At 35.3% G+C, this 22,071-nt stretch overlaps 1 protein-coding gene across 2 annotated transcripts in view; it reads right to left on the minus strand.

Moving 5' to 3' along the window:
* ASCC3 (activating signal cointegrator 1 complex subunit 3) overlaps window positions 1-22,071 on the minus strand; it is a 250,692-nt gene that overhangs the window by 224,227 nt on the left and 4,394 nt on the right. For both annotated transcript variants that reach the window (XM_072926725.1, XM_002196594.7), the window contains exons 2-4: window positions 12,243-12,386; window positions 11,412-11,562; window positions 7,923-8,506 (exon numbers count right to left, since the gene is read on the minus strand). In XM_072926725.1, the coding sequence (XP_072782826.1) occupies window positions 7,923-8,506; window positions 11,412-11,562; window positions 12,243-12,332 (825 nt within the window). In that variant the 5' untranslated portion in view covers window positions 12,333-12,386. The remainder of the gene's footprint in view (window positions 1-7,922; window positions 8,507-11,411; window positions 11,563-12,242; window positions 12,387-22,071) is intronic.

Consider the following 22,071-nt stretch of genomic DNA (forward strand, 5'->3'; position numbering starts at 1 on the left):
TAATCAGGGAAAATGAAAATTTAAATTAATATAGAATTAGGTGTAATTATAACATATAAATTTTATGCAAATTTTACCATTTGAAATGACAGAATCATAGAATGGATAAGGTTAGAAGAAAACTCTGGAAATGATCTAGTCTCCTGGGCTGGAGATTCCATAACCTCTTGAGCAAACTGCTCCTGTGTCTGACCATCCTCACAGTGACAAAAAATTTATGTTTACATGGAGTATCCTGTAATACAATTTATGTCCACTGTCTCTAGTTCTGCCATTGGGCATCACCAAGAGAAGTCTGGCTCCAATTTCACTACACCCTCACCATCAGGTCTGATCAGATTCTCAGGACTTCCCTTCTCCAGGCTGAGCATCCCCAGCATTCTCAGTCTCTTCTGGAATGTCAGATGCTCCAGTCCCTTCATCATCCCAGTGGCTCTTTGCTGGCCTCAGTCCAGCATGCCCAGACAACAGCATTCTACACCTCTCAGATTTTATTCATTCATCCTAATGCTCAAAGTCAAGCCAATAATGCATAGCAATGTGATATTAATTAACAAAGTCTAATATTTAAGTAGTAATTACAGACAGTTTTCATAGCTTTTACTTTGTGTTTGTTTTCCATTTTATAAGCAAACCAAACCAACTATACCTCCGAATAAAATACTATAAATAATAAAGTGAAAAGGTATGTGAATCCATATATTCTTCAGATTAAGAGACAAGTACTGAACAAAGTCAGCCTAGACACACATTTTGTCATGATCAGACTACCATGTGAAATGAAGTGTCAACATTTTTTTAATTAAAACCTTTTCAGATTCAGGGTGTGTAATAAAAATAAGAGGGGAAGCATCAGATAAAGTAAGTGATAGTAATCTAAGAACTGTGGGGCTTTTTGAAAGACAATCATGCTAGGGGAAGGTGCTATTTACCCAGCTGTAAAACATACAATTTTTCTTGCAAGAACTGTGAAGCACCCAAGTACAGTTTTCCCTGCAAAACATCCAGCAAACATAACGTTGAACATTATGCAGGAAAATTTAAGGGGTCTTTCCACCTTTATCAACCTGACAGTTTTCAGAGTAACATACTACTCAATATTAAAAGATAAAAAGCTTTCTGGAAAAAAAGGGTCAACTATACCTGAAGGGCCATTAAAATATTATCCATTGTCTGTCAAGCTCTTTAGGTACAATTCTGCTCAGAACTAACAACACTGACCAGTCCCAGTTTACTGTGACTGATGTGCCCTATGACTTGCAATCTGCTGTGGAAGGCCACTACTGCTACTGCCAAATCTGATTTTGCCATTACTGATTTTGATTTAGATAGGAATAATTTTTAAAAACAAAGTATAATTGCTGCAGGCTGAAGGATATCTAGTTTATGAAATACTGCTTAGTTTCCAAGTACCAAGAAAACACATTGAAATACATGAATCTTATCAAGTTCAACAAGGAAAAGTATAGCCCAGGAGTGCAGCACAGGCTGGGATCTATCCATCTGAGGAGCACACCTGTACAAGTGGAGCTGGGGGTCCTGGTGAACAACAAGCTCAATGAGTGAATGCTGCTGCTGTGGCAAAGAAGCCAACAGGACAATGGGTGGCATCACAAGGGCATTACCAGCACAGAAAATGTAGTCAATTTCTCACGCTACTCTTGACTTGACAGGTCACACCTAGAATACAGTGCTCAGATTTGGTCCCTTCTATATTAAGAAGATGTGGGCAGGCTAGAGAGGGTCAGGAGAAAAGCCACAAATATGATCCAAGGACTGGGAAGCCTGCCATGTGAAGGAAGGCTGAGAGAACTGGTTTGTACAGCCTTGAGCAATGAAAGCTTAGGGGAGACCTCATCACTGTGTTCTAGCACATGAAGGGTGCCTTGCACAGAAGATGCAAGAATTCTCTTTAGAAGGATTCCCGTGGAAAGGATAGGGAAATAGGTACAAATTAATGATGGAAAGATTGTTATTGGACACAAGAGGCAGATTTTTCACAATGAGAAAAATCAGTCATTGGAATACTCTTTCCAGAGATGTGGTAGATTCCCCAGCATTGGGCACTTTTAAGATTTAGGTGGGCAGGCTGCTGAGCCATCTTCTCTAGACTATGCCTTTGCCAGGAATGGTTGGATCAAATGATCCTTGAGGTCCCTTCCAATGTAGGGATCTATGATTCTATTTAATGGCTCATGTCCATACACAGGAAATAACTGTAGTGTATTTTCCTTTGCAGGTGACCAGACATGTTTCCCATTTTGAGTTCCATGGACCAGCAGACTTCACTATCTAGGTCCCTTGATATAGTACAAATTTCCCTTTTGAAAGGAAAATTTTGACTCTTGAAAGTTGCTAACAATACTTTAATTCTGTTCAATTTTAAAATTACAATTCAATTTTTTCTACAGTTAAAATATTATTTTGTATATAAGGATAAAGTGGTTAAAGATATAAAAATGATTGCACTGAAGCTAGGAACCAAATTCAGAGTTCACTGTTAAAACAGCTTGAGTGCAATGTAATCTTTCATAAATCTTCAGAAACTTACATGAAATTGTAGGCCAGGGATCACATATCTACAAGGGCAATAACACACTGTATAAGAAAATGTAAGTATGATTGGAGATCATTTAAAGGGTTATATTTGGGAAAGAATCAAAAAGACATTCAGGTAACTGGCAAATGGCATAAGCATAGCATGTGTATACTCATGAAACATCACTTGGTCTAGCACTTCATTATAGAAAATGAATAAAGAGCAGTTGTCTCACATCTGGACTTCATTTAAAACATTGCAATTTTCCGAATGAGGACTTGTTAAACTTGTGAAGATGAGCATTAATACAAGAATTAAAAGTTGGCAAGGAACTGCCTGAAGGCTAAATGAAAGGAAAGGAAGTGTTTAAAAGGCACAGCATCATCTGGAAAGGAAGTTATAAGCACAGTTCTTTGGTGTTCATTTTTAAAACTGCTTAAAAAAAAAAAGGGATAATTGTATAACAGCACAGGAAAAGTGATCATAAAACCAGCCCTGCATAAAGTAACAAATCAGAAAACAAGGGGTTTTTTTAAACACCCAGGCAACAAGATTCTGGAGCAGTCTTCAGGGCAGAAGCTGGGACAAATTTTCCCACATTCTTTTGTTAATGAGTCTTCCTCAGTTTAAGATACTGTATCCGTGAGAGAAAAGATGCCTTCTAGATTCTGTGAAAGTTTAAACAGATTTTGCTTTCCTTTACTCTCCTGTACTTTTGCAAAAAGGCTGGAGGCAGAGACAGAAGAGTTTCCTACCAGTTCACTGAATTGACAAATTAGTTAAGCTTCCCTTGTTCTTGATCCCATGAGCATCTACAGGTTCAACCAACAAAGCATATGGGCAGACATTTGTGGTGGGATTAAGGTGAGGCAACAGAAGCAATGTAGATGAACTCATGTGGAGGAAAAAAAAAATCATTATCTTGCTACCAGTGACAAAGGCAGCTAAAGAAAACTTACATGCAGAAGCCTGAGAACCAACATGGGTCCACTTAGAAGAGACTGGGGAAAACTGTCTAAAAGATTGTTACTACATCAAGCATTCAAAGGCACATAAACACACTGAAAAAAAATTCCTGCTTGATGTTACAACAAAATCTATTGACTTCCATTTTCAAATAAGTATGAAAATAACTCAATTTCAGTAATAAAGTAATAACCTTTTAGCTCTAATAAAGAGCATATTACTGGACTGAAATAATAAGGAATATAGAAAGATGTGCTGCCCAACTCACAGCACATCTCTGACCTCTTCCTATTCATTATATAAACCTGTATTACACAACTTGTACTCTTCTGATTTCAGTTCTACTTTGATATGAAATTAATGTTTTTCAGCCTTGAAGAAAGGATTGAGAATCCTCAAGCTCCAAATTACTATATTCTGGCCTCTTACTATAGTTTTTACTACCTGACTATTCTCAGGTGCTTATGACAACAAGGAAGAAAACGTATCTCACATTTTCAGTGGGAGTGATAAATACTGAATTATTTTTAGGAATGAAACAAAGAAACAGTGTTTGCTTCACACCATGACAGTTCGCAATGCAGGTGGATTGTATTTACTGAAAGAACCCCTGGATGCCATAGTATATGTACATACTAACCTTTTAATGCAGAGAGCTGGAAACAGTCACAAATACAAAGCAGATGAAAGCCTTGTGCCTTGGCTTTTAAGTGGGCAATTAAGTGCCCATATATATAGAGATAAGTATATCTATGTACTACTACATAATATTTAAACTACTGCTTACAATGTAGTTTTCTTGAAACAGTTCTGCTGTTTCATATCTTAGCCTAGTGTTCTTCTAGTTATTTATACAGCACTTAAAGTGATTTTGTCTGGGAAACACCATTTAATCTAATTTGCTACATTAAATATTCTTAATTTTATTTGGGCAAAGTTCTTGCATTGTCCCAAGAAGAATAAAATGCACAATTTTTCATAATGGATGATGTATTAATAAGATATTAATTCTGATTGCATCTCCTTTTCCCCCCTAGTTATTTTATCTCTACGGGAAATATCGTCTTGTTTTGTTATGATAAAGGGATAATGTACCTGTGCTTTAGTGTAAAAATAGAGACAGGTATTTCCAAAACAAAATTCTGAAAAATTTTGTAGATAAACTAGACAAGAGATCACAGAAGAAAGACACGTCTTCTAAGAATAGCATGGTCTAATCAGAGGGACTAAACTCTTCCAACTTTTTCCTAGTTACCCTAGGAGGTGCCAGGTGGCAAAGCTGATAAAATGCTCTCAGATGGCTCCAGTCTTCATTCATCATACTAGAAACTGAGGGCTCCCAGAAATTGAGGAATGCACTGAATACTAAGTTTTAGTCAAATATAAAAATAAAAAAACCACAACAGTTATCGGCCAAACTCTGTAGCTGGTTATTGGCTTTTTCTTCTTCTTTTTAAATAATGATGTTGTTACCGCATCATTACCATCAACAAAATACATATGCTCATCAACAAAACCCGACGCACTGTGAAAAGTGTGTAGCTGTCATTTAGCTTTACTAGACTTTATGTCCCCAATGAAAAGCACATGTCCCAAACACTTAGAAAATAAGTTATAATTCCCATATCACTCCAATCATAAGAATCAACTTTCCTCTAATTAAGAGTCACCAGTGATATGCCAAATAAACAAACTGTCCCAAAGGAAGAGTGGAAAGTTCTCAGTGAAAACAAAGAACAAAGTATTTCTTCTACCTTGCCAACCATTTTAAACATAAACTATACACTGCTGGAGAAAGCAATTAATTTCAATTCCTTGTAGAGCTCATTAAGTAAATAAAAACCTAAATAGCGTATATGTGTGCCTATACATACACTGCAAAAAAAAAAAACCCCAAAACAGGATGCCAACCCATAAATTATCTAAACTGCTCATATTCTTAATGTGATCTGGCACCTCAATAAAATTTGCTTAAGGATCAAATGAAATTGTTGTACAGAGTCCACTTGCCAATATTGTCACACAATCATGTTCTTTTCTTGTTTAATAATAAAAAGACAGTTTTTAAAACATCTTCCTGTTTTAAAGCACAAAAAATTTGTATATATTTTATGAAGAATTATTTATGAAGAATTATCCTTTCATACCAATAGGTTTCTTTGGTTTTTTTTTTTAATTATTTTTGTTTGTTTTGTTTTTGTTTTGTTTTGTTTTTTGGGTTTTTTTGTTTGCTTATAAAGAAAAAATATATTTTGTAGTTCACAGACATTTAGTAGTTCACAGATACTTTAGCCTGTATTCATACCACTAAGAAATGTAAGATGGCAAGCCCCTGACCTAGTTCTAGAAATGGGTTATCTTCGTGTTTAAAAGCATCATCTGCTTTTAATGATGGCACCAACAAAATTATTGTAATAAGAAAAAAAATATCCCTAAGTGATAGTAAAATCCAAAGCCTAGGAAACATTTTCAAGTCATGACTATGCCTACAGGCACAATTCAAATGCCAGCTAGCTTTTAACAAAAGGTGATCAGGTTCAAGTTTGTTGTACTCCCTCCTTGACCCCCACATTGTGCAATGAACAATGAAATAACACTGTTGCAAGAAAAAGCAACAAAGGGGCCAAAATAATGAGAATGTGGACATCTTTCTTTTTTTACTATGAGTTTTTAAAAATCAAAAATAAAATGTCGTTTTCAGACACTTCAGAGAAGAAATCCTTTTTCTTTCTAGTGATGCAAACCGAATAACTATTCTTGCTAAGCTCGTTTTCAGTTCACTGGCAAACAATTTTTTCATATTATCAAATTAAAACTTCTATAAAGTCATCAAATCAGATATTTTGCCAAGAATTCTTTGTTCCAGGAACTAATGGAAAGGAAGTCTTTATTGGTGACCTACATAAAAATGGATAGCTTGAACTTTCTGCCAATTGATTTAGCAATCCATTATGATCATAAACTTGCAAAAAAAAAAAAAAGATATTTCTGCTTGCTTAAAGACAAAGGTTTAGAGTTTTTTCTTTAACATTTTACAAATTAAACTTAGGCATTAAGTAGGCATTATGTAGAAGTATGGAATTATTTCTGCATACCATATAACGATATTGGAAACGTCTTCAGTCACTGATATAGACAAAAAAAACCTGATATCTTTATCTCTGTACAATTAATAAACTACAGATCCTTTGACAAATATTCCTCTTTCATGTTTAATTTGACATGCAAGTTTTTTATCCAGTCTTCCTATCCAAGACCTGTTCAGTCTTCCATTTTCACATCTTCACTCAATATGACCACTTAAAGTATGAAACTGTTCGCAGTCATGTATTAAGGTATTATTTTTCAAACATATTTCAGTGTAGAAGAAATTAGATCAACTTCCATTTATATTTAGGACCTGTAAGAAAACATACATGTCCAGAAAGCTCAAAGGACAGCCAAAATGTGGTCCACTGACTACCAAACAAAACAATAATATGGCTTCAGCAACTATACCATTACACATTAGATATCCATAGATAGTTATCTAAACCTAAAATGAAGTATACAAGTTCTCTTCTCTATCACCTACTGTTTTTATTAAGAAGAATAAAATCTGCAACTGCGATGGCAAAATTCCTGAAAACTTTCACGGTAGTGTCTTTCACAGGATTGTCTATTCCTACTATCAGTTGCATTTCTGTAGAAAATTTGAAAATTTAGAGTCTTTCTGAAAAGTTAGTTTGAGAGTTTTAGTACTGGATGTTTTCAGGGAAGGAAAGCAATTAAGTCAGGAAAAATAAAGTAAACAGGAATTCTTCCCCTATCCCATTCTAGGCCTAGATTAATCCAATCATCTCTTGTGCACACACCTAGAAAACATCTTCTCCAGGCTTTAATCATGCTTTTTCCCCTTTCTACTGCTATGCTTATCTTTCAACTCGAGCAACTGTCCGTGCTCCCTCACATTTTCTCTATCCTTCTTGTAACAAACCCAGCCATCTCCTTTCCTCATCAACAGAAACAGACATAATATGACGAAATTTTAAAGTAGCACAACTGGCTCAGCATTCCAGAAACAGGGAGGCTCTGAAACTGGAGATGAAACCTGCCCAAGAAAGTTCAGCTTGTCTTCGCAATTTCCTCGGCTGTGTAAACTGCGTTCTGCTTAAAAAGAAAGAATGGAGACTCTGAGCAAATGGCCACCAAAAAAAATATCCTGTCCATTGTGGGGAAAGAGATTATTCAGATTAAACTGATACTGTATCCTTCTCCCTGGTACATGATGATGCTGTCGTAAGATTTTTCTCAAGACAGATTTAAAAAAAAGCATAGACAACTGTTGGGTAAAGTATATTAGCATAAACTAAAATGAAATTATTGTATATTTCTGTGGCATTCAAATATATGCAGTACAGTTAATGTGCTAGTGTACCTCATTTTGAAGTTCATCGGCACTTTTGGTAGAAGCAAGGATCTCATACAAAGTACAGCAGAGATCTTCTGTTGTTGGTCCTCCAGGGTTACCTCCTTGAGATTCCTTCAGGTACTTTCCAACTTCACACCATAAAAAAGAATCATCTATTTTTTCCAAAGATTTGATATTAGATTTCTCATCACAGTAGTTTTGTAAGTGATTCATCTGGTTATTCAAAAATTTGTTATAATCTAAACTTATATTTTTCTGCACATCAGTCTCACCATTCACAGGCAGCTCTTCAGAGTGATCCAAATCATGCATGTCAAATGAAAACATTATATTTTTACCAAAAAACACTCTGTTATCACCATTTTGCTCTTCAGCCAACTGTATGAGGGCTCTAAGCTGCTCTTCAGGGAAGTGAGAAGCAATCCGAGACGTGGCATTACAAGCTGCAGTAGCAGATGATGATGGAAATGGCCCAAACATCTGCTTGATCACCTTTGTCTCATCATGGCCAACACATTCTTTCCCATGAAATGTCTTAAAAAGAAAAACAGCTCCACTTTCAATTGCTTCTTGTCCATTTTCAGCTCCAACTGTTAACAAAACCAAATGCAACTTAATACACTTAATAATAAGAGTGTTTCATTACCTATAACATAACTGTATTCAAATTCTTGCCACAAGTCTCATCAGCAGAGATAACAAAAGAAGTAAGAGATATCACAACAAGTAAGAACTGTTGCAAGGTACTGAATTATAAAAAGTATATGATAATAAAGCATCTGTCTTCATTATCCTTCTACATACTAAAAATTTATAGTAAGAATTGCCAATGCTTTCTTATCTTTCTGAGCTAGAGAAAAAAACTTGCTAGAGGTCTTAAACTCACAATTGTATATTTATAAGCTATTTAATGTTAACAAATTTCCACTTTGTCTTGCTATTTATTCACTGCCTAATCTGAATATTCATAACAGAATAAATATACAGAACTCAGCTGGGGATTACTGAACTCTTTTAGTAATTCCCAGTAGAATTTCTTCTGAGTATGTGCTAAGTTAGCAAAACTGCTCAAAAAGTTTAAAGCAAATAAATGTATGAATTTGGATTTCTATCTACAAAATATCATGTTATGCAAACAAACAATATATTATTAGATGAAAACATGAATGCATTTCTCACACAAGTATTCACAAAGGTAGTCAAGGGGAACATAACGAAAACTCCATGTGAAGAACCAGAATGTCACTACTACAAAATTTTTAAAGTCACCAAGCCTAACTTAAACAAAACCAGCCAGCATATTGGGGTTTTTGTTCATTTTAAATGAGGACAACTTACAAAATTTTTTTACTTGTGACTTGATTCAACTTAGATTAGGTTTAACATCAGAAAAATCAAGGGGGTTCTTCCCCACAACCTAACAGGAAAGAGCAAAAAAATTTTAGCATAAGCAGATGGAACAAGGCTGAGTAGCTAGAAATGTAATTTATAAATAAATGGAGGTGGCTACAAATTCAGTATTTAGCTTGAATCTTCCTGTGGTGCGCTCTGAAAATCTGAAAAGTTCAAGGAGATATTTACAAGATAATTAGATACCTACATATGGAAGATACATGACATAAAGATGCACACATATAAAATAGATACTTAAATAGTGCTTAGAGGAAAAAAGTGGTTCAGCCTCTCCCTTTTAGCATTAGTTGTATAGAAATCACAAAAAAAACCCTACATCTCAAAACTTGTAGTTTGTCTGCGTGAAGCTCACTCATATATTCCTAACATACAAATACATGTTATTATTTAGAGTCAATTTCTCAAAACAGAAGTAAATATTACTAAACTAAAAGAGAAATTGAAGGATTTGAGAAAAATCTCTTATGTTTACTATGCGGTATTTCTCCTTTATTATCGACATCTCCTATTTGTGAAAGCATCTCTTGAGAAAATACTACTCCTTCCATCTCAACAAAATAAATCAGACAAGATGGCAAGAGATGCACTACTAGACGCTACTCTTTTTGGTATTTTGTTTTGTTTGCCAGCCAACATTTTAGTCCAGTACCACTTGTGATTAAACTACACAGTGGATATTTAAAACACCTTTCTCAATCAATTTTATCAATACAGATTGCACCCTCTCCTACTAACTCTATGTACTGACAGCTGGTACAATCTCAATCCCTATCTTGCCTGATAGGGATTCCCTCAAGCCTTGTGCATTGTTAAGTGCCAGCTGAAATCTGTGCACTGAAGGAGAGGTACCTGGGTTAGGGCAGAGAGGTGGCCCTTCCCAGAGGCCTGCCTCAGAAAGACAGCAGCCACATGCTTAACTTCCAGCCCTAAGAGGTTAAAAATCTACTAACAGTACTAACCAGAGTTTAAAACTTTTTGCCAGTGATTTGAGAAATAACTCAAAAATATACTTCTGATGACTGAAGAAAGCAATAGCCATTTACAATCATTAACAGTTTTAACAGGCATCTTCTGGAACTGTACAGCACAACTGACTACCACCACATAGACCCACCACATATGACTACCACCATATTGGACTTTAATAACTTGCCCAGTCTTTTTTGAAAGCCTGTGTTTAGATATTTGTTTCTTTCTCAATTTACTAGGTAATTCCAAAAAATGGTTGAGAAACAGAAATGCAAGTGGGGCAGGTTAACATTTGTACCATAATAAAAATCTCTGGTCTATAGTACCAAAACTAGGCAAATATATTTATTTTTATTAATTCTCAGTGTCTTTTTACTAATTTTTCTATTCAATATATTTGAAAAACAATCAGAATAGGAGGATATATGCCTATGAGACTGAAAGAAAAAATCAAAAAATCCCTAAATATGTGAGAGCAAGAGCTTGAGCCATACACTCAGTTTATGAGCTGATGAAGTTAAATTCTGCTAAAAGCAAAATATGTATTAGGTTTAGTCTGTCAATCAATTCTAAATTTTCAATCAAAACTAAATTTTCACATGTTCTTTGCCATAATGTATTTCAGTACTAGAAGTTTAATTCCAGATGAGTGAAATATATTTTTATTTCTCTCCCCAACACAAAAAACTTCAAGCAGAAATATTTCTTATATTTTTATCTGCCTGCACAGCAGTCCAATTTTTTGTGATACCAATTACATGGAATTAAAGCAGACAACACCAGGATTGCTCTTTTCTTAGAGTGCTGCTATTCCAAAAGAAACAGGTGGTTTTGCTTAAGAACTGTCAATCACAAACCATACCACACTCTACAAAACAATACTATCAAACAAGTAAGAATATACATGTAACAATGGAATCTTAAAATAAAACAGAAGATGGAATTGTGCATATGTCTATGAAATGGAGTTTCAAAGATATTACCGGGCAAAACTGGCATCAAGATAGAACCAAAATTGTACCAGTAAAGTCTGCAGGCAGAAAGCAACTTGAACCTGCTCCCACCCCCAAATAAAACAATGTATTATTAGACTACTAGAGAACAAAAACATACCTATTTGTTTTGCAGCTTGTAAGATAGTTTTTAAATCACCATTTACAGTTTGGTATTCTTTTTTGTCTAAATTGTCATCAACAAACTTTATTATCTTCTTCCAAGTAAGATCAGACTTCAGCAACTGGGCATGTAGCTTTGATCTTTTAGTCTGAAAATGCAAAATATTTGGGTTTTTAAACTTATTTCAAATTAATTATTTTAAAAATAAACACCAGATAAAAACAATTCCTTTCAATTGCATTCAGTCAGTATATAGTACTGACTGCAAGCACTTTTCCTTTTACCTGATCTTTAGACTCTTTCCTGAATGTATGAAAGAAGGATATAGAAAAGCACACACACCCTCTCACTAATTTACTCTTTCCAGAGCAAAATCTTCTATAAAACCAAACTCTTGCAACTTCAAGAGATTTAAAGTTCCCAAGATTCCAACTTCATTTCACAGGTTCCCGCAAGGCATCTATTGCTTTAATGCATTATTCCTCAGGAAGCAAAAGAAGTACCTAAATTCAGCGAATTTAGTATTAGAAGGGAAAAGTTTGGCTTCCCAGCTCTACATAAGCTCAGAGCTAAAAGTAGCCTTGCCCAACTTCCTGAAAGACAAATTAACACTACCAAGCAAGCTTTGCCATATGATTGTAAGAGCCAAGTATAAATCACAAAGCTACAACAAATTTGACTTTGAGTGAGAATGCTATGAAGGAATGTACAGGAAATTTTACATACTCTGCCCTTCTTGCTTGCCTACTCTTATAAAATATCAATGCAAATGAAGTAAACAAATTATTCTTACTATAGCTATGCTTTGCAAACGAGAAAAAGCTTTACCGTTAAGTCAGCTAATTCTTCACTGTAATCCTCGTGTTTAGTGACATTTGAAAAGGAGCGTAAAGCGCCTGTAAGACGAGGCAAGGCCATCTGTTACTCATTCAGTGATCCATAGGATGAGAAATCAAATCCCAGTTCAAGTACCTAGATGAGAACAAAACAAATAACATGGCTTTATTAATGTTATAAATACAAACTTGCATCATGAACTTGAAAGACCTTTTTGAGCTAGCACCACTTAGCTGGAACTTCAATTAAGCCAGTTAAAAAAAGATCTCTTAAAATAATGATAATCAAAATTAAATAAAAGGAGGTGAAAGGCACAGAGCAGAGGCAAGAAATGGTAACATGCAGAGGTCACTCAGCAGGTGGTTCTTTTCTCTCCTCCCTAAATAAAAGTTACCAGCAATGAGGCAAAGTGGCAATTATTTCTTTAGCACCCCTAACACCGAGTATTACAGTGACATCTGTGTAACTGAACTTTAGCTCCCAATAGCAGTAAGTGATTACAATCTACGGGAAGATTTCCTCTGAGCCAGCCCATGCTGGGAGCTTTCAGGTCATTAACAGCCTCTGGCGCTGATGCAGAGAGAGGCATCTTTCTTGACAAGTGCTTAGCCACTTTTAACCAGCAAAACAGGGAAAAGAAAACTATGACAGGAAATAAAGATTGTCAAAGGCGTAGCACTGAACTATTATAAGAGATAAAGGGACTAAAAAAGGCTACCAGAAAACTGAAAACACTATGCCTTGGGATGTTTTCATCTCACAACTGGGAGTGCACACACACTCTGGACTCTCTTCAATACTACAGCTGAAGAGAGCAGGACTCCCTTCAGAACTACAGCTTATTTCCATGCAGTTTTATTTCCTCTGTGGAACAGGCTCATATCTATGCACCAAAACACAGCTGTTCTCCATCTGAAACTGTACTTCCAAGCCTTCTACTGAAATTATTCTCAAAGTTACTTAGTTTCAAAAGGTGCCCACAGCAGAATCGTTTAATGAACTGCAACACACAGCTACAGGTTCTGATGGTATTAGATAAGATACAGATTTAGATTATTTTTGAAACAATTAATGATACCATTACAAACCTAATGATCTGCATAATTCTTAGTATGCCTGAAGATCAACGTCCATCCAGAATTTAAAGAACTTGTAACGGAGTTAATAGAATTACTTCCCCCCCAGTCATACAGTACAGAACTCTCTGCTTTCATCAAATTATCCTTGATGTTTTTCCTTTTTTAATGACTGCATTTGTATTTTAGCTATCAGTTTTGCAATAAAGCACAAAAGAAATCCAGATGCAGTGTTCCAGTCACAGACAGAGAAATGTCACTGACTTGTCAAGTCCACTTGTTTTCCCACCTTGCCTTAAGATGCTTTTTGAGAATGATTTTACAACAGCTGATATTTTGGAGACAGATGTTATTACAATGAAGCTACAAAATTTGGAAATACAAAATCTTTAACTGTGAAGGGTAAAGAGAGTATGTGTTCAAGCCTAGAAGCAGACAGAGCCAAACACCACTGCAGCTCTTTTGATATATGCAGTGAATATATGACATGTAATTCATACCAGCATAGCTCCTAGTGAAAATAATCTGTAAACATTATAGCCATTATTAGAAGGAAAGTAATGTGTCCAGACTTAAAGGGTACATCACTCTCATAATCTTCTAATGACAGAACTGCCATTAGTTATTAGAGCTATTTGGTCCATTTTACCTATTTATTTTATACCTACATTTTAATACCTTTTTCTAGTATTTTCTACTAGAAATAACTTTTTCTTTTTCTAGTGTTATGTGCCTTTATCAAAAAATATAACAACATAACTTTAATATTGCTTTAATTGTCCTTTCTGAAATACCATGCACAGTAATTTATGAAAGTTAGAACATTCTTATAAAAAGTTCACTTTTCACACACACTTATAAATTTCAACATATCTCCAGCAGGTTCCTTTATTAGGAAACTGAATTTTAAATGAATATTTCTTTCTCCTTTATTCAATTTCTTTATTAGCAGCTCCTGAAATAGAAATCTGAAACACCAGAGAATAAGAAAGGGCACATAGTCCTGACCCCAGGCATGGCCAAAGAACCAAATCCAGCCGTGCAACCCTAATCTAGTAAATGCTGCTCCACACTCGCCTGTGTGCTTTCAGAAATTGTAGGTGTCTGATAGGGCTGGTTTGGCAGAGTAGTTGCACAAGGCTTCTGCATCCAATGTACAGTCAAATACCACACACCCCCTTCGCTTCTGGTACACAACACCCACTCTCAGCAGGGCACCAACAGAAAAAAAAACAGCTAGTACAAATAATTACTCCACTGTTAACATAGAAAAGCAAGGTAAAACTTAAAAACTTTGGCTATTATTCTGCAACACATTAGAGCCAGCTCTGAACACTAAATCAAAAATTTAGTAGCCCTATAAGATGCAGTGTAAATTTATATTTGTTTTTAAAAAAATACGTTACCTGCTTTCACATAAAGCCTCCTTATGTAGATATCTGCCCACATTACACTGCCTTTAGAGTGGATCAGCTACTCCTCATCGTTCCATAGCCATCATAAGGGTAACTAATTCCTTCTGATTTGAGAGAAATGTATCTGTTTGCTCACAAGTGGACCTGAAACATCTGAACTACCAAATGATCCTGCTAAGATCTGCCTAGTTTTGAAACAAGGACCTAAAAGGTAGCAGCAGTTAAATCCTCTTTACCAGGGCCCACATTAGAAGATGAACTTTTGCCATCCTTCTGCCCATTCCCCCTAAAAAAAGTATGAGAAAGGTACTATCTTAAATCTAAATTTCCATGGACAAATACAATGGGAATTTTACCCTTGTATCAGTGCAACTTTACATGATAAAAAAATTTCATCTCCTCCCCTACCCCCAGTCAAGTAAGGACATTTTGGGTGCATTCTGCTAATGATTCCTAGAACTATCTTAGATTTCCTGCCTTTTTAAAAAACACTTAACTTTCCACCAAGCCTGTTTGTAAATCAGAAAGAGCAATATCCACCCTTCTAAAGCTTTATGAAGATGAGAGAAACTAACTTTTAAAGTCTATTTTGCTTCTTTTAAAAACAAGTGTGATTTTAACACTGAAATTTTATAGGAAAAAGTAAAACATAAAGACAGATTACACTCAGAGTTCAGGTAAGCAACAATTCAAAGTTTATTGTTTGAAAGTAAACATGAATCATAACTCAGCAGGTTTTTACTCATTAAAGTGAAAGATAAAAAAAATTTCTAGCACAAAATTACTAGAAAATTTTTCCACTTCATATTTTCAACAGCTACTTAGGTTTTCATCAAAGTCCTGGCTTTCCTATGTTTCTAATACAAGCAAATAACAGAACCATTTCTTTCTCCTTGCTGAAATATTAAAGAGATTACTGTAAAAAACATATCCTTTTGAAATTTACTGATTTCCTATGCTCTCTAACAGATCAAGCCAGCTGCACAGTAGGGCTAAGAGAAGGTGAATGCTCAGATCAGGCATATCAATGTTCAAATTGAACAGAAATCTTTCTTTCCTTACAAAAGGTGGAATAACATAGCATTAACACAGCTAAAAATCACAGGTAAAATCCACAGTTACATGATCCTAAACTACCAGCTTCTGTAGTCTATAATATTTTACTTTTTATTTATCCTTTAAGACTTCACATCAGTGATTCTGTTTAAAGTATTTAGGGAATATTAAGCCATGTTCCCAGACTTTGCCTATATTACCTATAATTCTTCCAGCTATTAATAAGTTTCTTGTTGTCCCCGTAAGCCTGCAATTTATAAAACCTAAAGAAGTTATTACTAGTAACTAATCTAATTCAAAGAACATTATAAAGAAAAAGAGGCTTTAGACATTGGCAGTGAATAGCAGGCTGCTATTGACCACAAAGTATTTCAAACGGCATTTTCTCTTTCAGTTGAAGAAGTGGAAACATTTCAAATGGAAAAGAAACTAGAAGGGCAAAAGATATCCCACCCACCAAGCTATACAAAAGCTAAAGGGACAGTGAAGTAACTTTTTTAAAATTTTAAATATATAATTCAAACAGTGAGACCATTTATCAACACATGCAATATTTTACTTTACACTTCTGCATAAAAAGACTAAAAACAAACTCCCAAACATTCAATTTTACTGATATGAACACATTTTAGAATGGCTACAATTAACTTCAACAGCTTCATTAACACAAAGGTAAATTCTGTATTTTATTTACAAATAAGACTCAATATTTAAAAAAAAAACAAACAGCACATTATACTCAGCATATATCCTTTCTACATCATACACATCAAGGGAGAAATATTTCAAAGAAAACACTTTAAAGAAAAAATGAAACCATTAGATAAAAAAGCTATTTTGGACCTCTGAGAACATTTTTATTAGATTCAATAACATTTCTTATCCAAGCACGTTTGATGCCAACAGTACAAATACACACCTAACATCAAAGTTGTTAGCCAGGGATAACAGTGGTTTAATAATGTCTGGGACATTAATCAGAAATAGTCTGTAAAAGCATGACACTAAAACAACAGTATTTTCAGACTTCATATTTTGCATCTTTACAAACAGTGCTGCCCCATGTAGTAACAACTGTATGCTTTCAGACATCTCACTTTCTACAAAAGACCCAGACATCACCCTGGGATTTTCTCAAGTTGTCTGGGTCAAATATTACTGATCTCCAGCCAAGACTGGGTCAATCTTTAAAAGGGCGACAGCAAGATTAAGGAATATGAACTCAGGAAGAATCAGTGGTTTCCTAACACACAATAGTCACCTCAGCGAATACCAAAATTCAGACATGTGCCTCAGCATAACAAGGAGGCACAACACTGCCTCTCTGTGCCATCATTCACATAAAAGATAATTTCAGCATCTTAAATACAGAATTTAAGAATACTAAAAAACCAAAATGCCATAGAAAATCAAGTAATGGAATTACAAGTAATTAATTCAATACAGTATTAACCCTTTCCACATTTTTTCATAATCTTAGCCATGCACGTGATCACCAGCTGCCTAACACTGTGCCTGCTGGAGAACCATTTCCCTTGATTATGCCTGATACTATTCTGGGATGATGCCAAACATGTGGCTTGGCTCAATAATGTGTTTGTTTTACATGTACTTTGAGATAGTTACTGAAGATTGCTGTTGTTTAAAAAGAAGAAAACTTAAAACAACCCTTGCTTCAGAATAACTCATCTTCCTTTTCCAAGAACATAAAATGTAATTCAGTTGTTAAACCAAAAAATATCTGTAGTTCTACACCTCATCACCTTAAGTTCCCTGCAGCGAGAGATAAACTGTATCCCAAGCAACAGAAACTTTGAGACTTGCCTTACATGTGGGGATGTACTGTAAGCAAATTTCCAACTTCAACATATGTAACATGTGTTCATTTAAACACTAGGCATAATCCACAAATACAAGACCGAGATGGTGGAGGTGTCATTTTGTTTAGTTTTGCTTTAAGTTTAATAGGGGGCTCTGTGTGCCCCCACTATACACTGTGCCATCAACAGAGGTTGAAAACAACCTCAGGGGTTTCATCTTACTCTGTTCCACAAAGGCTTGTGACTAAAGAAAGAGATGTATGGAAGGTAAATAGGGATGTAGGTGGTCAGAGGAAGGAAAGGCAGGATGAAAAAAAATAGGTAAGTGAGAGAAAGAAAAAACTTTGAGCTAATGACAGCTAATAACACACATTGCATCTCACTGTGGATGGCTGTGAGGACAGGGGATGCATTTCAGCCAATCTAAGTGCTATAACAATACATGTATAATATACAACTGCATAACTGCTGGTCTAAGAGCATGCTGGAGAACTTGCTCAGATGGTAGCAAAAAAGTCTCTGTAACACGTTCCTGTAGTGAACAGCAAGTGCATACAAGGATAAAGCCCCCAGTGTGAACTACTGGCCATGACAAAGTTTTTAAGTCTCACAGAGTTGTGTTCAAACACTCAAATCACTTAGCACATTTACAGACAACTAAACAAATGCCTCAAATACTGTATTATCCCCCAGTTCTAAATAACTGGATGTTTATTAGCCACTGAACACCATATTATCCTTCATAATTAATGCTCATTTCCTTCAAATAGGGTTTCAATAAGCCTCAAGGTGGGTATTGGATCATTTTGTATCTAAGCATTCTCCCAAATGTTTTTGAAGGAAACACTAAACATCCCTTTTGAGAAAAACATAACCTATTTCAGCATTTACAAAGGATCTCAAATGCAATATAATAAAAGACTTAGCCAGGTACACTAATCCTTAAGACCCTGCCTGTACATTATTACTCAAATCAAAAAAGAGAGGTGGTATGAGTAGGATTGCTGTCTTACTTCTTATCAACCACTAAGTTATTCACTTTCTTTACTGCAAAGTCATTAGCAATGTTCATACTACCTGCAAAGACAGGATGTCAGTTCTGAAGTAATTGTCTTGCCAAACACTGAGATTCCTTCTCGAGGATTTCTTTAGTAATTAAATTATGGCTAATAAAGCCTTTGCACCTTGCAGAAAACACACAGTAGCTGTGTAAGCACAGTGCAACTTATGCCAAGATTCACATTTAATCTTACAGAAAAATTATTCTATGGAAGCACTGTAGCAGGATTTCTCATTTACAGAAAATAAAATTTGGTTTTGTGTTAAACAATTTTATCAATACAAGTGGTAATAATAATGGTAATGCTGGCAATCTGAAACAGAAAACCTGCAGGTACCTAAGCTACAGAACTATTTTTCAGAACAGAAATATGAAGATTTTTAGACCAGTTAAGAAAGAAGCTGTAGATTCTGCAGCCCTTGTAGTAATAGACAAGAAAATTAATTTAGTTGTCATGTACTAAAAGTATGGAAATGGCCTTCAAGGGAAACACAGATTCCGGCCAACTTTGGCTATCATTAAATGAAATGTTTCCCAAACTATCAGCTATAAATAAAGTAATCCTATTTCCAGCAGCTTTTGAGTCAGACTTTCTACCAATGGTTGCAGTAAATAATACAGAAATATGTAAAAAATGACTCATTACATAAAGTAAGAACCAGATTTCATTGTTCACACAAATGCACCAATTTAATTAAAATAATGCAAGTGTATTGTGCAATTTTAAGTGTTTTATATGTTTTGCAATATTTGAATTTACTGCATTCATTTAATTTTCATATAATGTTTGTAATATTTTCTAAAAGATGTCCTTTATGCTTTTTCTATCATTATGTTGTTTGATACCTGTCATAATGTTTGAGCTGGTAAAGAATAAGAAAGCCATGACAGAGTTTGCAGAAAACTCTCTAGTTAGTATCTTTCCAATAATACACAGGAACTGGAACCTGAAAGCTGCGTATTTAATCCACAGTTCTTCTAAAAAGTGTTTTAATTCTGAATACACTACACTGCCCCTTAGTCTTTCTAACACGCCTCCTAAAAATCTCTGCCATCATCTATAAAAATGTTTCCAAAGGTATGTCCATATAAATGAACCACTCACTGTCAGGCAGTCCTTATTAGATACTTGTCACAGCACACTGAAGGTTCAGTCCAGCTCAGTGGTTAAAATGTTACAGGTTTGTATTTCCTCTCAGAAAAGCAGACAGAGGCACATTCATAAGGCAGCTCACTGACCTAATGTGGTCAAATTATGAAGTGTAGTGAAAATGCATAGAGAGTCCCAAAAATCAACGTATCAAGACAAGCTTTCAAGTCCAAATCACGCCAACCTTTTGGGGATGCCTCACTCTTGACAACTTCCTCCTCCTGCCTGCAGGAAATACCACAGAGAGAGTTGTAAAGAAACCCAAGATTGTAACAGAAACACAATAAGTTGTCCCAAGCCAGACCACTGTCCAGTTGATTTAGCTTAAATATTACTTAACATTTGTAGGCTATAGGGATGAAAAAAGTCAAAATTTCAGCCTAAAAATTTATGCCTAAAAATTTATGCCAAAAAATTAATTCAAGGTCTGCTTTGCATTATAAGTATACCCCTACACCTGAAAACATGCCTACTTCAAGGCAGAGACTCTTCTACACAGAAAAAAACTAAGTTAATTAAAAATACATTTAAGCAAGACTCAACTATTGGATAGATATACAGTCACATAAAATAATATTATTAAAGGCAGGATCCCCTGTCTTCTCTTCAGAGCTCACATGCCACACAGGCACTTCAAACAGCACATCAGCTATTTGATGACTAGCAAGTAACAGCTTTCTAATTGATAATTTATCATTACTGCAGTTTAGAATTAGAACTTTAAAAAAAAAAAAAAAAAGGTAGTGCTGAAATGTTTCAAGTGCAAATTAGAACCAAAACTAACAAATGCTGCTGACCCTTCCTGGGCTGCCTGTCTATAATGCTGGCCATATATATGCAAGAGGATATTTTGAGAAAGACACCTGTACAATTTCCTACAGTGAGGAAATCCCAAACCATCTCTTCAAAGCTTGCAAACGTGTCTGCTTATCACACAAGAAAATGAGGGGAACCTAAATTGAGGTGTATTATTATTCCTGGCAGTTATAATAAAAAGGAAAATAGCCCCATTATGTCTCTAGTGATTTGAGGAGGTTAGAACAGGATTTTTCCAGCTATACATTTTTTTTAACTGGATGCATTTCTCAAGTCATAGTCATATTCTGCTAGAATGTATGCAAAATTTCTTAAAACATTTTAGATAATTAGCTTATGTATGTGAGCTAATGCATACATACATATTACACAAGAATCTCCCACTGAACAGTTAAAAGCCCTTAAACAATTAGTATGGGTATTTAGCATGGCACACAGACTGCCTGTTCAGACCTATAGAATCAATTTTCAAAGATGCCCCAGAAACAAAAATGCTACTCTAACAAGAAAATTACATAACCAAGCATTTCATTTATATTCATGTTTTAGAAGCAACATAGATGTGTACCATATGATGTCATGCTCAGCAGTAAAAACTCTGGAAAAGGAGAAGCAAGGGGTGTGTGGAACAAAAACACACATCCACACAGGGTTAATGTCTGCTACTTTCACCCCGTTTCACAGCTGAAGGGAGTGAGTCAGAGGCGAGGCGAGGGGACTGGCTGGGGTCAACTCACCACAAGTAAGAAATTTCTTATAAGAAATGGAAGAGATGACTTTCAGAGATAGTCCAACCTTTGACCAAATACCACCATGCTCACTAAACCGTATCATGAAGTGACATGTCTACTCATATTTTGAACACTTGTTCCCCCTTAGAGCAGCAGCTAAGACTAATGCCTTTCTATTTCTTGAACAAATTCATCAGAATACAGTTTCCAAATAGAAACTCACTGAGTGACACAGTTCAACAGTCCTCACCAGTTTCAAAGAAAGGAGAAGTTATTTAAATGCCTGTATGGTTTACAGAATATTTGAATGCAAGCAAAGAAGTCACAACTGTACAAAGTCATGTGCTTATTCTCACAACTTCTCAGAAGCCAGTTTACAACTGAAAAACTGGTATTTCCTCCACAATTCACCTGGCAAATGCCTCAATCACCAACCTATCATTCCACAATCATCTATTCTTGCTGTAAGACCTATTTATGTTTAAGATTCAGGCCTGTAATATCAGATTCAGTCTATTTTTTAGGCCAAACATCCTACATGCCTTTGGGCAAAAAAGAGTAACAGTAAACTCATGCTTTAGAACAAATGACAGTAAAGTCTAGGGAAATGGGTAATTTATACCCACAAATTCCACATACAATAAAGGGGAGAGCCAGCAACTTTTCTATCCCTATAATATCAACTAGGTAAAAGAT

This window comes from Taeniopygia guttata, chromosome 3 (assembly GCF_048771995.1).
Source record: "Taeniopygia guttata chromosome 3, bTaeGut7.mat, whole genome shotgun sequence".
Lineage (NCBI taxonomy): Eukaryota > Metazoa > Chordata > Aves > Passeriformes > Estrildidae > Taeniopygia > Taeniopygia guttata.